Raw genomic sequence first — 12,945 nt, 5'->3', positions numbered from 1 at the left:
ATGAACTGATCTGTTTTCAGCACACAAAGCCCCCTTGTATGAAATGTTTACTTCTCCAATTCTTGGTATGAGTGCCACACAAATGCAGTCCGACATCCTATGTTATGCCATACCCTTGCATTTAAAAGAAAAAGTGTTAAACATGAGCAAAAGTATTTTTTTTTTCTTATGATTAGCAGTTGGATCAGAAATTGTGGTGTAATTACTGAACAAAATAAACTGTATTAGTAACCATATAAAATACAGATTGATAATAAGAGATAAATATGGGTTGAAGATGCAAAGGGCTGTTATTAGACTAATTTGTTAATCAGCGAGTAATCAACATCAGATCAAACCGTGCTTAAATTGCTCGGGGCGAGGGTTCTTGTATGGAAATGTAATTGTGTCATTTTGTTACTTCTAGAAATTCAAACGCAAAAATATATTCCAGTAGGAGAATTTTCTGTAGTAATATAGCTAAGTATTTGTATTGAGCTTTAAAGAGACTCTCGGAGGATATTTACTAAGAAGCAGCCAAATTCTGGAACAACTCTACACGGCTACCAATCGGCTTCTAGCTTTTTTCCTTTAAAGTTGAACTCAAGCTGAAGCTAGAAGCAGATTGGTTACTATGCGCAGCTTCTCCAGATTTCTCCCTCTGTATTCTATCACTGTTTGGAAAAGTAGGGCTGCACTACATTTTTCTTGCTCTTCAATGACACTAGCCCCCCAGAATTCCTTTGCAGTACCTATTGTATACAGCACCTAACTTTCCAAAAATGTGATCACTGCACATGACTAGCTCCCATTGGACAGCATACAGGCTTGGCAGTTGGCCGCTCAGGGACCAATCTCTAAATTGTAAGAGGTAGGGGAGAGGGTTATAGGATAACCAGTACATAAAAGTACTCATATACCAAAAGGTGGGTTCTTAGCTTGTTTAAGTATAAAAACTATTATGGGTACCATCCCTAAATCATATATACCAAACATTTAGCCCATCATAGGGAGAAGAAAGGGATGGAACTTTAAACATACCTCACAGAAGAAATGTACAAATAAAAACACATTTTATTTATTGATTTAAAAGTATTTCCCTTGGGATTAACCCTTTCATGACTAAGCCTATTTTTGAAATTTGGTGTTTACAAGTTAAAATCCATATTTTTTGCTAGAAAATTACTTAGAACCCCCAAACATTATATATATATATATTTTTAGCAGAGAATCTAGAGAATAAAATGGAGATTGGAAAAGGGACACTTTCATGAATTTTAAAAAATCCAAACAGTAAAGTTACCCCAATTTTTTTATATAATGTGAAAGATGATGTTACCCCGAGTAAATAGATACCAAACATGTCGTGGAATGGCGACAAACTATGGTAGCTTTGAATTTCTATAGGCGACGCTTTAAATTTTTTTTACGGTTATCAGGTTAGAGTTACAGAGGAGGTCTAGGGCTAGAATTATTGCTCTCGCTGTGACGATCGCGGCGATACCTCACATGTGTGATTTGAACACCGTTTACATATGCGGGCGCGACTTCCGTATGCGTTTTCTTCGCTGCGGGGACGGGGGTGCTTTAAAAAATACATATTTTTTATTTATTTTTATGCTTATAAATTGTGTTTTAAAAAAAAAAAGTTTTTTTTTTTTACTTTTATTGCTGTCACAAGGAATGTAAACATCCCTTGTGACAGTAATAGGTGGTGACAGGTACTCTTTATGGAGGGATCGGGGGTCTAAAAGACCCCCGATCCCTCCTCTGCACTTCAAAGTATTCAGATCGCCGAAAACGGCGATTCTGACTACTGTATATTTTTTTAAATTTGGTGCCATTGGCAGCCGAGTAAACGGTAAGTGACGTCATGACGTCGCTTCTGCGTTTACAATTAAAAGGCTGGAGCTAAGCCATTCATGGCTTCGTTCCAGCCCACCCCCAGCCGCTGGAGGCAGCCGATTGGACACCGGGCCTCCCGATCGCATGGGAGGCCGGTAAGAGCGCTCCTCCGGTATAACAGCCGAGCGGCTTTTAGCCGCATCGGTTGTTATATACGGATAGCCGATCGCTGGCTCGAAACAACTGTACCGGGATGATGCCTGCAGCTACGGGCATCATCCCGTATAACCCCTGAAAGCCGAGTACGCACATCTGCGTACGGTCGGCGGGAAGGGGTTTTTAATAACGTATTCTGTAAAAAAAAAAAAAAAACACCTTCACGTCTTTAAAATACATCATACTATATTCCAGATATATGTAATCCACATTATATATATGTAATCCACATCCACGTTGTCATCAATGCGTTTCACAATATGGCATTGCATTGATACTTAACGGACTAAATGTTGATTACAAATACAGTATCTGGAATATGTTATATATATTTTTGGAGTAATTAAAACCCATATTTATTTGTACTTTGTAAGGTACATTTAAAGTCACGTTTTTTTTCTTCAACCTATGATCGGGTAAATGTTCAGTACAATGCCTTGAAAAAGTATTCATACCCCTTGAAATTTTCCACATTTTGTCATGTTACAATCAAAAACGCAATTGTACTTTATTGGGATTTTATGTGATAGACCAACACAAAGTGGCACATAGTTGTGGAAAAAGTGGAAGGAAAATGATAAATTATTTTCAAAATTTTTTATGGACAGATTCTTCCACCTGAGCTGTGGATCTTGGCAGCTCCTCCAGAGCTTCCATGGGCCTCTTGGCTGCTTCTCTGATTAATGCTGTTTTTGCCTGGCCTGTCAGTTTAGGTGGACGGCCATGTCTTGGTAGGTTTGCAATTGTGCAATATTCTTTTCGTTTTTCAGATGATGGATTGAACAGTGCTCCGTGAGAAGTTCAAAGCTTGAGATATTTTTTTTATGACCTAACCCTGCTTTAAACTTCTCCACAACTTTATCCCTGACTTGACAAACCTCTGAGGGCTTCACAGAAGAGCTGTATTTATATGGAGATTAAATTACACAAAGGTGGACTCTTTTTACTAAGTAGGTGACTTCTGAAGGCAATTGGTTCCACTAGTTTGTAGTTAGGGGTATTAGAGCAAAGGGGGGTGAATACAAATGCACACAACACTTTTCAGATATTTAGTTGTAAAAAATGTTGACAACCATTTATCATTTTCCTTCCACTTCACAATTATGTGCCACTTTGTGTTGGTTTATCACATAAAATCCCAATAAAATACATTTTACGTTTTTGGTTGTAACATGACAAAATGTGGAAAATTTGAAGGGGTATTAATACTTTTTTAAGACGATGTACCTGTAAAGGTGAGGGGGTCAGCACAATGGCCAAGTGGTTAGCACTTCCGCCTGGTAGCATCACCTGCCTGGAGTTTGCATGATCTCCCTGTGCCTGCGTGGGTTTTCCGCCCACACTCCAAAGACATGCTGGTAGGTTAATTAGCCCTAGTATGTATATGTATGAATGTGAGTTAGGGACCTTAGATCAGGTTTTCTTGATCGGGGTGCCTGGTAGAGAGGAAAAAAAAGGCATTGAGGTAAGTAAAGGCCTGTTTCCAAAACTGCTTATCTGTCTTTAGTTGTGACTTAATACAGAGACACTAAAAAAAAAAAATGATATTTGAGTTATGGGTTAAGTGCAATGAGATTGGTCATCCTGGAGGCCCTAATGATCTCCCAGCCTCAATCCCTAGATCTGTTCTGGCCTACCTTGAAGTTTTGGATGTTCCCTCTCACATTTAGGTGTTTCCTTTGGCTGCTAACTGCTAGTGTACAGGCCAGGGAATTCAGCACAGATATCCACACCATAAATCAGTTTTTAAGTTGTTTCACCCTCCAGTATCTACCAAAAATGTAACCCTCCATTTTGGTTTAGAGTTGTATACAGTAAGTAGCAGGGCATACTATTCACCCCTCACAAAAAATGTAAATATTTGTTGTGCGGTGGATTTGTATAGCTGGACAGTAGCAGAGAAATATAACTGACTGACCTCTCTTTGCATTCTGTTAGTGTTTTCCCCCGGGAGCTGAAGGAGGTGTTTGCTTCTTGGAAACAGCAGTGTATTAACCGGGGGAAGCAGGATATCAGTGAGAGACTGATCAGTGCCTCCCTCTTCCTCCGATTCCTGTGTCCATCGATCATGTCTCCTAGTCTATTTGGCCTCATGCAGGAATACCCTGATGATCGCACCTCCAGGACTCTGACTCTAATTGCAAAGGTGATTCAGAATCTGGCCAACTTTGCCAAGTAAGTGGTTATAATGATACTTTATTAAGCATTTGCTAATCAATATTATTGACCTCTAGTGAGGATCTGTAAACAAGCAATTCATTTCTAAATATGCTGTGGAGATAATTATGCATAGTTACATACATATGTGAAAGGTTGAGATACATTTGGAATTAAAGAGCATCTTCATACAACCACACCCGTTAGTGAAGTGCAAATTCTATCCAAAAAAAAACATTGTAGGGTAGTAAGGTGCAACAGGTTCACTTTAAGGTATCCCTCCCCAACAGACTATACTTCTGTCCCTTTTCACTGCACTGCTCTATCGTCAGCTCCCAGGTGCAAAGGAAGTTCCCATGTAAACTGTAAGTCACTGGTGTTGTAGCTTAATTAGGGCTTATGCACTCTCCATGTGACCATGCCGGATTGTTCCCATGCTCTCACATGCAGTGATTTGCATGCTCCTTATACCTGGAAGTACCAAATATTTCCTTCTGTTCCTGGTGCTGAAAGTAGTGGCGGGAGATCAAAGGAAATGACAGTATCTTTTGTGGAGTAGTGCTGGATTAAAGTAAACCTGTTTCTTGACCTGGTTGAGCAAAGCACATTTTTTCTATTTTTGTATAAATTCCTAATGAATATAACTGCTCATCTTTTCATTCTTCTGGGCCTGACTGCAGGCTCTGGTCACATGATTCCATTCCTTGATTCCTTGATTCCATGATCCAATGTGGGTGAGGCTTTAGTGTATTCTGAGAGTGGGTAAACCACACTATCACTGAAATTCAAAAGATGAAGACACTCTAAGTTATGGGGATTCAACTGGCAGGACAGCCAGCTAGACAAAATAAAAGCCAGTGCCCCCTTAAAAGTCCAGCATCATCATTGTACTGGGGACAATACAGTGCAATGTTTGCCCCTGTGTCATTTTATATCAGGTGTCATCAATGAAAGACATTACAATTGTATCTCTCTGTTATGAAGTAACTTATGTTTATTGTGCCCTTTGATGTAGATTTGGTAATAAGGAAGAATACATGGCTTTCATGAATGACTTTTTGGAGCATGAGTGGGGAGGAATGAAACGCTTCCTGCAAGAGATCTCCAATCCAGACACTATCTCTAACACTCCAGGCTTTGAAGGCTACATCGACCTTGGCCGGGAACTTTCTGTCCTACATTGTCTCCTATGGGAAGTGGTGTCGCAGTTAGATAAGGTAACACATTCCAAAGACAATTCCAATTCTAGGCTCCTTTTTAATGAAAAGTATGAAAAATCTGGACTATTACTAAACAGCTCTGGAGGTCATGAAAGCATGTTAGTGGGATTTTTATCTTTTCTGCACAAAATTAATGACAAGGTGGCTTGACTTGGCACCCATGATTCATACCAGAAACCGTTATATACAGTCTGACTTAATCTAGTAGACCCAAAAGTGATATTTCAGTTTTGTGTGGTTATTGGCAAGTTGAAATATATTCTGGCTTCTTACATATGGCAGAGAATCAGTTGTACATAACTGCTGCAGTCGCAGAAAGAAGCCTTTCACTAGAGAAATACCTGACCCTCTTCTTCTGGAAATGCTAGTTGCTGTCTGATCTTTTGGCTTCTGTCCTCTCATGTTTCATGTTCTGGGCTAGGTAATAACTTCTTGAAACTAGACAAAGCCAGACCAAAGCATTTTCTGGATGCCACAAATGACAGCTGTCTTATTTGTCTCATAATGTCTGATTAAAAAAGCCAAATGATAATGGTAGGCTTCTCTGTCTGTGTCAAATCAATGTAACCACTTGCTGACTGCATAACACAGTTATACGGCAGTAAAATGGCTCTCCTGCGCCACATCACGTACCTAGTATGTGATCTGGAACTTCCAGGTAGGGGATGCACACCGCTTCTGCTGTGATTAATCACAGCAGAAGCGGATCAGTGGGTGCCGACCAATGGATGTTCGCCAGCACCCACTGATTGGTGAGGAGAACGACAGAACAGAGCTCTGCCTATGTAAACAAGGTCTACTCTGTTCTGTTAGTGGGGATGAGCTGGATTTTGTTTCCCTGCAAAGCAGGAAATAAAATCCAGAACATCCCTTAGTAAAAGCACCACATAGTAAACACTAAAAAAGAAACTGGTTAGGCACACATTTAACCCTTTGATCACCCTAGATTAACCCCTTCCCAGCCAGTGTCATTAGTATAGTGACAGTGTATATTTTCAGCATTGATCTCTGTATTTAATATCACTGGTTCCCACAAAGTGTCAGATTGTCTGCCGCAATATCGCCATCTCTCTTTAAGCCGCTGACCGCTGCCATTACTAGTATAAATAAACAAAAATTCCAGTATATATACCATAGCTTGTAGATGCTATAACTTTTTTGCAAACCAATCAATATATGCTTACCAAAAATATGTAGCAGAATACAGATTGGCCATTTCGTTTTTTTTTTTTTTTTTTATTGGATATGTTTTATGGAATCCTGACACCCATACAAGGCTGCTGAATTGGCAGAATTTCAAGCCGTAAGTGGCTGTCTCAGCACCACTGGGCTCAACAAATTTTCAAGAACCGAGAAAGCCAGGTGGAAAATTGTTGGCCAGACAGTGACTGCATACTCTTGGATGTAGTCACAGTTTGGGTATTCTGACAACCACTGGTGTTGGTGGCTGTCAGAATACAATAACCAGCAGGCGAGATTCCTCCATGCACATTACTGATTTCAATTGACGCACTTTTATTTTCCAAAAGAAAACAAAAATGAAAGATTAGTCAAAGATGTTTAGTATCCAATTCTGTACAATCCACCTCTGCAGTCTTCAATCCAAGAGCACTGTAATTTTTTTTCCTTTCGTTCAGCTATTTAAGTGTATGGCCGGCTTGGCTAGCAAGCTTCAGGGTATTAAAAAGGTGGTAGTTTGGAATTCTACCTTCTGTTACCATTAGCAATTTGTGGGACCTTTCTGGTACAATAATTTTTATTAAAAGATGCAGATCAGCAGGTCACCCACGCAGGGGGGTCAGGTGAAAAACATAGAAATACACAGAACATCAATGAATGACCCAAAAACAGGTCTATTTTGTAGAGTAGGTGCTCAGAGTACGACCCTACGGCACAGGCCTTAGGTTGGAAAAAATGACAGAAGTCTAATGGCACTGCACATATTGGGAAAGAACAAGGGTGAGAACGGGAAGAAACCCAGTATGGAAAGGAGATAAAAGAGAGAGAGCAGACCAAAAAAAAGGGAGGGGGACAATGGGAGGAGAATTTTTGGGACCTTTCAATAAACGCTATTGCATAGACTATTAGCCCACATTAGCCTGATTATTCATTATGTACATATAACTCCTGTCAACCTTGGTGTAACTTCAGCATTTCATGACTTTCTTTGTACCCATCTCCCACACACAATAGGGGAAGCCATATCCAGGGATTATGTAGCTCTTGGCTCACTTGAACATGATGCCCTTTGTCACAGAATCCACCTATTTGTCACCAATCATGTTTCCATGATCCTCACAAGTAAAACCAGAACAAATTTTTCAATGTTCATTATCATGTGAAATGGTGAATTTCACTGTAGTAGTGTCACCTCCGCTTGAGGACCAGACATGCCTTCCAGGGCATAAAGACCCTGGACAGAGACACCTCATGTATGTTAGCAAATCTGGCTAGTGTGGACTGAACTGTTTATAGACAATTGGTACAATTAATTATTTCACCATAATACTACAATCTGTTAAATATGAATTTACCAGCATGTATTAACCAGATTCTTTTCCTTAGCAAACATTGGTAAGTTGATAGTTAAAGTGAACAGTACTGGATTTTCCAACAAGTGATCTATTTTTGTGCTGTGTGCGGTACTGTCGCTAGCTATGTTGTGGTGTCTAGAACCCCCCCCGTTATCTCATTGGTTGATGTGTCCTTTTCTGATCACCTGGTTTTACATAAAGTCTACACATGTCCTGCCTTCATAGATCACGGGCAACGGTGTCTCTAACAGACCAAAAAAGAATAACTGGCTGATTCCTTGGATCCCTGTTCCTTCCATTAACATTGTTCACCTTTCTGTCCTCCCTCCTTTGTCTAAAATGTGCGCATGCTGCTGTGTTTAACCTTTAACCCGTGTAATGTCTGTATGCACACACAGTCCTTTTCCTTCTTTTTTTTTTTTTTTGCATTTTGTTGTAGTACATAGCTTTGCATGTCTGTTTTGAGTTGGAATGGCCATAGTTTTAGGTATGTTAAGCATGAATTAATTTCTTTCTGGTTTTGAGCAATCCTAATTTCTTCTCTATTTCCTTTTCTCCCCTTCCCCCTTCCCCCTTTACCTACCCCGATGCCTGGCTGCACCCCGCCTTCCTCCATCCGTCACATCGTGAATGATAATTTGGCTCTACGCTCATGCCATGCGCTCACACACTCATATGAAAAAAAAAAACACTTGCCCTCCGAACCCCACCTGGCCTTCCCCATCACTTTGGCGGATGTTTCCACGCATATTATCCAATCAGGGTGAAAATTCCTTCCTACAGGCCACCGTGGAAAAACTGGGACCATTGCCGCGCATCCTTGCTGACATCACCAAATCTCTGACCAATCCAACTCCCATCCAGCAGCAGTTACGACGGTTCAGCGAGCATAGCTCCAGTCCAAATGTAAGTGGAAGCCTCTCTTCTGGACTTCAGAAGATTTTTGAGGATCCTGCTGACAAGTAAGTGTAATTCATTTTTTATTTATAGTATGTAGACTAAATAACTGATTTTTCAAAATCCTACATGTAAGTTTCTGTTTTATTGATCTAGAGCTAAGTCTGTTGCATAACCAGTTCTCTTTGTGTGCACAAATTTCTTCAAATCAGGGCTAGGTTTACCAATTGGCAAAGAAGGCCTGTTTTTTTAGGTAGCCAGGACATAGAGCCATTTTTTCCTGTATGGTTATTGGCCATACATTGTTTTCCATTCAACGAAAATACAGTATTCTAAAATAAGCTTATTTGCCCATTATTTCAATTCTCTAAGCCAGGAAAGTTCCAGTAAAGCAGGAGAACACTGAAAAATAGGTCAACCTAGCAGACGTATTTTTCTTTGGACAGTAACAGTTGTACTCATGCTAGCTCCACTGATGAAAGACCATTTTTACAGAGCTCAATAACTCAAGTAGAAAATTGTACACAAGTGAATGAGTTAGAGAACAGTGGAACATTTCTTCAGTGATATGAACTGTTTTCTAATATAAGAAATTACCCAACACCTGGACTGTCACAATTTTTCTCATTTTAAATAGTTTTTTGCTCATATGCTTTTTTACTGTTTTTTTTTGTTTGTTTTTTTTTTTTATTATGAGTTTTTGTTTTTTGAGCGCAGCTTAAGCTGGAAAGAACCTCTTGGAACTTTTTTTGTCTTCTTTTTAAGAGTCAGAGAAATAACTTATCAGTGAAGAAAAAGCAGCCCTTCAGATATGAAGTCCTTCAGAACAAGCCGCTTGTTTGCGCCCCCGGGGGCGTGCAGCGTGGCGATCAGTAGTGCGTTGTGTCGCTCGGGCTTTTTATTATGTGATCAGCTGTGTCCAATCACAGCATTCCTCTATTCACGCTGACAAGGCGTGAGTAGAGGAGAACCGATAAGCAGTTCACCTGACGGGGATCTGCACTGATAATCAGTGCAGCGATTATCAGTGCAGCCCCATCAGCGATGCCCACCAGTGATGACAATCAGTGCCTATTTGTGCCACCTATCAGTGCTCATAAAGGCTGCATACTGTATCAGTGCCACCCATCAGTGCTACATATTAGTGCTGCCTCATCAGTGCACATCAGTGAGGGAGAAAAATTACTTACTTGCAAAATTTTATAACACAGCTTTTTTCCAAAATTTTGTTCATTTGCTTAGCAAACCATAAACAAACTAGTGGTAAATAATAAATACCACCAAAAGAAATCTCAAAAAATGGTAAAAGTTTTGTTTGGGTACAGCATTACATGACTGCACAATGGTCATTCAAAGTGCGACAGCGCTGAAAATTGGCCTGGGCAGGAAGGAGGTGAAAGTGCCCAGTATTGAAGAGGTTAAAAGCAAACAACTCAAAAACAGCATTGATTTCTTTTGAGTAATAAGATTCTAATCAAAATACAGCTTTACTTATAATTTTCCAGTAAATACAAGGTTCACTTAAATGTATATTTGAATACATGTCAACAGCATTTGATTATTAACCCTTTTGTGACTAAGAGTCAGCAAAACCTAGGTGCCCGGACCGAATTTGGCAGCCTCAGCATTTTGCGTAACTTGTTTGGCACAATTTCGCTGTTTTTTTTTTTGTTTGTTTTTTTTTTTTATTTAAAAAGACCCTGCTCAGCTTTTTTTTTTTTTTTTTTTTTGGTTTTTTGGTTTTTTTCTACTGGCAGATGCAGATAACCATTTTTATTAGTTTTTATTATATTTAAAACGTTATACTATAATGAAAATTATATTATAATTGACATTAATATTATTAGTAAACCAATGCAAACAGTCATCTTTTGTGCTCCCTCAGCATAGTGCAGTGGTGGCGAACCTTGGCACCCCAGATGTTTTGGAACTACATTTCCCATGATGCTCATGCACTCTGCAGTGTAGTCGAGCATCATGGGAAATGTAGTTTCAAAACATCTGGGGTGCCAAGGTTCACCATCACTGGTATAGGGCATTGTGCAAAGCAACACCATTCATCAGATTGCATACGGGGAAGGGTTAAAATTCCTTCAGTACTTTTTTTATTTTTTTGTGCTATGGAGGAAAAAAAACTATTCCAGGTTGCTCATGAATAAATTAGGTAGTTATAAGACAAATTGCCTCTTTTTCTTTTTTTTTTTTTTTTCAATGCAAATAGCTAAATAACCTGTAGATTTTCCCTTGAATGTCCCTTTTTTATTGAATGCAAGAAGCCTGTTTGTTATACACTTCTAAAAGGCAGTTGTTGTGCCGTAACCAGCAATAGAAAAGTTATCCTGCAGATTTCGAGGCACTGATCTCTGAGATGCCGGAATTTGTAAGCCTATTATGTTAAAAAAAAAAAAAAAAAAAGCAAACCTTTATATATAGCCATCTAAAATTATTGTAGATTTTTCCTTCTGCTAGTTTTCTAGCTTGGCAAAGTGACCATGCACAATTTTTCTTATCTTGTAGCGACCTTCTTAAGCTGAAGTCTCCAATCATCGAACCCCAAGACTATTTCAGGGGGAAAACGCTACTGCTTGTCCAGCAGGCCTCTACCCAAAGCATGTCTTACTCGGATAAAGATGAAAGAGAAAATGTGCTTCCTAATGGACGTAGTGTGTCCTTAATGGACCTGCAGGACTCTACTGTGAGTCACAATGAGCGTTCCACTGTTGTTCAGGAGCCACCTTTGCGTTTAACTGGCAGCCAGTTGTCTATTGCACATGTAGCCACCATAAAGCAACTGCGAGACAACCAGAGCACACCACAGAGTGCTCCTCAAGTCAGGAGACCCTTACACCCAGCTTTGAGTCAACAGAACAGCTTGCAGCCACTGTCTTTCCAAAACCCTGTTTACCATCTTAATAACCCTCCACCCACCATGCCCAAGGCTTCAGTGGACTCAAGCCTTGAAAACCTAAGCACTGCCAGCTCACGGAGCCAGAGCAACAGCGAGGAGTTTATTCTTAGTGGACCCAGCAATAGCAGCATGGAAGACTTCACTAAAAGGAGTACGCATAGTGAGGACTTCAGCAGGCGGCACACCATGCCTGAAAGGCCCATTCCTATAGCACTACCACGTCAGAATAGCACGGGGCAAGCCCAGATCCGTAAGACTGACCAAGCAGCTCTGGGTGCTCGAGCCAAGGCCCCCCAGTCTTTGCCACACAGTGCCTCGATACGTAGCACGGGCAGCATGTCTGGAATTTCTGCCACACTGCTAGCAGAGCCTGTTCAGAATGGGAACCGGTCCAGACAACAATCAACCTCTTCCCGCGAGAGTCCTGTACCAAAGCTACGAGCCGTTCATCGCCAGCAAACACAGCAGGTGAGCAGTCTTGTATTGTGTTCCAGCAAAAAAAAAGCTGGACTATAATTATTGTCATTTGAAAATGTTAAACTAAGTGTGACATGGAGACATATGTTCCTAAATGCTTCATTTAACTTTTATTGCTGCCTTTGGTGTGCTAGTCTTTAAGTCTTAAATCATGTTTGACCAAATACGTCTTGACCTGAAAAAAAAAAAAATATTTATTGAAATCTATTTCTTGAATTCTGCTGTATTATTTCCACTTTTCCTATGTAGAATGCTGCTACACATGTCTTTCTACTCTGTACAGAATATTGTGAATCCATCTCTGTAATGGTACCAAACCTGTCCCTGTAAAGAATTCATCAGATTTGCTCCTCTTTTCTCTGTGCAGGGTGCCACAGAACACTGCTGCTGTTATCTTCTATTCTTTTCTACTTTTATATGTTTATTACTGGCAGTGAGGTTGTCTGTCTGTATGGCTGATCAGTATTATAAATCTTTTTTTTTTTTTTTTTTTTTTTTTTTTTATTGGTAATTTTTCTATTAAACTTATGGCATGAAGAAGGTCTAAAAAAAATGTTGCACTCATCATAGTCACTATTTATTGCTGCCTAAGTTTTATGCTTTCAATTTTTACTGCTCCCGTATCTTCTTGTATACATCATGATAATGTAATAAAAGTTTGCTTTATCATCTTAAAGGAGTTGTAAACACTCGTGTTTTTTCACCTTAATGC

The 12,945-nt window shown here is 39.8% G+C and overlaps 1 protein-coding gene across 13 annotated transcripts in view; it reads left to right on the top strand.

The window, feature by feature from the left end:
* RASAL2 (RAS protein activator like 2) overlaps positions 1 to 12,945 on the top strand; it is a 492,268-nt gene that overhangs the window by 460,068 nt on the left and 19,255 nt on the right. For 8 of the 13 annotated variants that reach the window (XM_073593397.1, XM_073593389.1, XM_073593385.1 and 5 more), the window contains 4 exons: positions 3,979 to 4,215; positions 5,213 to 5,414; positions 8,714 to 8,913; positions 11,366 to 12,224. In XM_073593397.1, coding sequence (XP_073449498.1) covers positions 3,979 to 4,215; positions 5,213 to 5,414; positions 8,714 to 8,913; positions 11,366 to 12,224 — 1,498 coding nt within the window. The remainder of the gene's footprint in view (positions 1 to 3,978; positions 4,216 to 5,212; positions 5,415 to 8,713; positions 8,914 to 11,365; positions 12,225 to 12,945) is intronic. The other 5 variants (XM_073593398.1, XM_073593390.1, XM_073593386.1 and 2 more) reach the window with 1 other exon arrangement.

Source organism: Aquarana catesbeiana, linkage group LG07 (genome assembly GCF_042186555.1).
Source record: "Aquarana catesbeiana isolate 2022-GZ linkage group LG07, ASM4218655v1, whole genome shotgun sequence".
In the NCBI taxonomy this organism is placed as follows: Eukaryota; Metazoa; Chordata; class Amphibia; order Anura; family Ranidae; genus Aquarana; species Aquarana catesbeiana.
Note: the sequence above shows the minus strand (reverse complement) of the source record. Positions and strands in the feature narration are given on the sequence as shown.